Source organism: Quercus robur, chromosome 2 (assembly GCF_932294415.1).
Source record: "Quercus robur chromosome 2, dhQueRobu3.1, whole genome shotgun sequence".
In the NCBI taxonomy this organism is placed as follows: Eukaryota; Viridiplantae; Streptophyta; class Magnoliopsida; order Fagales; family Fagaceae; genus Quercus; species Quercus robur.
This window is the reverse complement of record NC_065535.1, coordinates 10,552,448-10,556,223: the sequence shown is the minus strand read 5'-3', so window position 1 is coordinate 10,556,223 and position 3,776 is coordinate 10,552,448. Positions and strand designations below refer to the sequence as shown.

The 3,776-nt window shown below is 45.2% G+C and overlaps 2 protein-coding genes across 2 annotated transcripts; both read right to left on the bottom strand.

The window, feature by feature from the left end:
• On the bottom strand, positions 1–2,717 carry LOC126694685 (uncharacterized). Its single transcript, XM_050391080.1, has 4 exons — positions 2,510–2,717; positions 1,884–2,371; positions 369–1,271; positions 1–27 (listed from the first exon to the last, which is right to left on the bottom strand). The coding sequence occupies exons 1-4, from the start codon at positions 2,715–2,717 to the stop codon at positions 1–3; spliced, it is 1,626 nt and encodes a 541-aa protein (XP_050247037.1).
• A 156-nt stretch (positions 2,718–2,873) lies between these two features.
• On the bottom strand, positions 2,874–3,776 carry LOC126694679 (uncharacterized). The gene has a single exon (XM_050391068.1). It carries the CDS (start codon positions 3,774–3,776, stop codon positions 2,874–2,876), a length of 903 nt encoding a protein of 300 aa, XP_050247025.1.

The following is a 3,776-nucleotide window of genomic DNA, read 5'->3' as shown; positions in this document are numbered from 1 at the left end:
TTATCCTTGTCTTGATACATCATCACCCTGTGATTAGCCATATGTGCTTCTGCAGGTATGACTGCATCGCTTCCATAGGCTAGCTTGAAAGGAGTCTCCCCTGTAGGGGTCCTCACTGTGGTCCTGTATGCCCATAGAACTCCTGGTAATTCATTTGGCCATACTCCCTTTGCCCCCTCAAGCCGAGTCTTGATGATTTTCAACAAGGATCGGTTTGCAACTTCAACCTGGCCATTGGCTTGGGGGTGTGCAGGCGAGGAGTAATGGTTCTGAATTCCAAAGTGTAAGCAAAAGTCCTTGAAGAGTGCATTGTCAAATTGTCGTCCGTTGTCAGACACCAATACCTTCGGCACTCCAAATCTGCATACAATGTTCTTCCACACGAAGTTTTTCACATTCTGTTGTGTGATATTTGCCAACGGTTCTGCTTCCACCCATTTGGTGAAATAATCGATGCCAACCACTAAAAACTTCATCTGCCTTACTCCCAAAGGGAAGGGACCCAAAATGTCCAGTCCCCATTGTGCGAAGGGCCACGATGCCACCATTGGGGTGAGGTATTCCGATGGTTGCCTGGGGACATTGCTAAATCGCTGGCACTGGTCGCAGACCTTAACGTATGCTTTAGCATCAGCTTGCATGTTCGGCCAGTAATACCCTGCACGGACGACCTTGTGGACAAGTGATCTGGCTCTTGAGTGATTACCACATGCCCCTTCATGAACTTCTCTCAGTACGTAGTTTGCTTCGTCTGAAGCTAAGCATCTAAGGTATGGTTGAGAGAAACCTCTCTTGTATAGCACTTCATTCATAAGGACATATCTAGCTGATCTCACCCTCACCTTCCTGGCCTCGTCCTTCTCTTCTGGCAGTCGTCCGTCTTTCAAGTATGATATAATGGGAGTCATCCAATTCTCTCTGTTATCCACCTGTTGTACTTCTAGGACATCTATACTTGGCATATATTGAACTTCATCTGACTTCTTTAATGATTCATCTGCTGAGACTTCTTTCGCTATAGTATCAGCTTCCATGTTCTCTTCCCTTGGGATTTGAATGAAGTCAGCGTTTTCAAATCTTTTCACAAGGCGCATCACCCTTCCAAGGTATTTTTTCATTCGTTCTTCCTTCGCTTCATACATCCCATTCACTTGTCCCATGATCAGTTGAGAATCCCCCATGACACATATGGACTTGGCTTCCACAGACTTAGCCAATTCTAGCCCTTTGAGGAGGGCTTCATATTCGACTTCATTATTAGTCGCTTGGTACTATAGACGGATTTTATGTTTCAGTTTATCTCCTTCTGGGGATTGCAGGACCACATCAATTCCTCCTGCATGCCGTGTAGACGAACCATCTACGTGGACGATCCATCTCTTACTGTCTTCTATCTCATTATGACTTGGGGTAAACTCCGCAATAAAATCTGCTAGGGATTGAGCTTTTATGGCATGCCTTGGTTGATACCTGATATCGAACTCACTGAGCTCCACAGCCCACTGGATTAATCGTCCTGCAGCTTCCAGTCTATTCATTACCTTTGTGAGCGGATGATCTGTCATGACATTAATGACATGTGCTTGGAAATAATGCCTCAGTTTCCTTGAAGCGGTGATTAGTGCGAAGGCCAATTTCTCCATTTGTGGATACCGTCCTTCCGCTCCTTTCAATGCCTTGCTTGTATAGTACACAGGTCTTTGCACTTTATCTTCCTCTCTTATCAATGCTAAGCTCACGGCATGCGGGGTTACCGCTAAGTATAAATATAATTCCTCTCCTTCCACTGATGGACTCAGCAGCGGTGCCATGGTAAGGTATACCTTCAAATCTTCAAAAGCTCTCTGACACTCGTCGGTCCATTCGAATGCTTTTTTAAGAACCTTAAAAAATGGCAAACATTTATCAGTAGCTTTGGAGACAAACCTATTAAGCGCAGCAACTCGTCCAGTGAGGGATTGAATTTCCTTGGTATTTTGCGGTGGCTTCATGTCCAATATTGCTTGAATTTTATCTGGATTCGCCTCAATTCCCCTGTGGGATACCATAAAGCCAAGAAATTTCCCTGATGATACTCCAAAGGCACATTTGCTAGGATTCAGCTTCATGTGATACTGCCTTAATGTTTCAAATGTCTCCTGCAGGTCGTCTAGATGCCTTCCTTCGTCCTGACTTTTCACCAGCATGTCATCTACATAGACTTCCACATTTCGCCCAATCTGCGGACGAAACATGTGATTGACCAACCTCTGATATGTCGCCCCTGCGTTCTTTAAACCAAACGGCATCACCTTATAGCAGAATAAGCCTTGACTGGTGACAAAAGATGTCTTCTCTTGGTCAGCCTCGTCCATTCTTATCTGATTGTATCCTGAAAAGGCATCCATGAAGCTAAGCAATTTGTGGCCTGCAGTTGAGTCTACTAACTGGTCAATGCGCGGTAGCGGATAACTATCCTTGGGGCAAGCCTTGTTCAGATCAGTGAAGTCCACGCACATTCTCCACTTGCCATTTGCTTTTTTGAACATTACTACATTGGCCAACCAATCCGGGTAGTACACTTCCCGAATGAACTTTGCTACCATCAGCTTTTGGACCTCATCCTTGATTGCACTATCTCTCTTAGGGGCAAACACCCTCTTCTTTTGCCGCACAAGCTTGGAGGAAGGACATTCATTCAAACGGTGGGTAATAACACTAGGGTCTATACTCGGCATATCCTCGTGGCTCCACGCAAACACATCGATATTGTTCTTCAAAAATTGGACGAGGTCTTTTTTAATCTTCTCTTCTAAATCTGCTCCAACCCTGGTACACCTCTCAGGGTTATCTTCATCCAAGGAAATATCTTCCAATGCTTCAGTAGGCTCTGCTTAAACCTTCTTTTCTTCAATACTCATTGCTTGAACTTGTTCATCCATGGCCAGCATGGCCAAGTAACATTCTCTTGCTGCCAGTTGGTCACCTTGTACCTGTCCTACCCCGTGTTCTGTTGGAAACTTGACTGATAAATGGTAAGTAGAGGTTACGGCTTTCCAACTATTCAAAGTTGGTCTCCCAATTATGGCATTGTAGGAGGATGGACAATCTACCACAAGGAAGTTCACATCCTTGGTGATTTGTCGTGGATTTGCCCCCACTACCACAGATAAGGAGATAGTATCCACTGGTTGCACCTTCATCCCACCAAAACCTACTAGGGGGGAGTTCACTGGACGGAGCCGGTCTCGTCCTAATCTCATCTGCTGAAAAGCTAGATAATATAAAATGTCTGCTGAGCTTCCATTGTCCACAAGAACTCTTCTGGTTGTGTAGTTTGCAATTAGTAAGGAAATGACGAGAGCATCATCATGTGGGTGATGAATTCTGTCAGCATCCTCGTCCATGAAAGTGATTGCCCGCTCGTCCGTGGACCTTGCTCTCGGTGATCGTCCAGAAAGTTGGACGCTCTGTACTACCTTCAAGTATGCTTTCTTGGACTTGGATGACTGGCTAGTTGAACTTCCCCCAATGATGACTTTTATCTCCCCGAGTGGTGGTCGCGATGATTCTTCCATCTTTCCCTTCTGTTTTTCGTCCCTCTGGTCTCGTCCAAGGAAACCCCTCAATTTCCCTTGCCTTATGAGATTTTCAATTTGTTGCTTTAAGTCAAAACACTCGTCTGTGTCATGACCATGATCCCTATGGAAGCGACAATACTTGTTCCTGTTGCGCTTATTAGGATCCCCCTTCATTTTCTCCGGCCATTTCAGGGAAGGATCATCCTTGATTTGCAT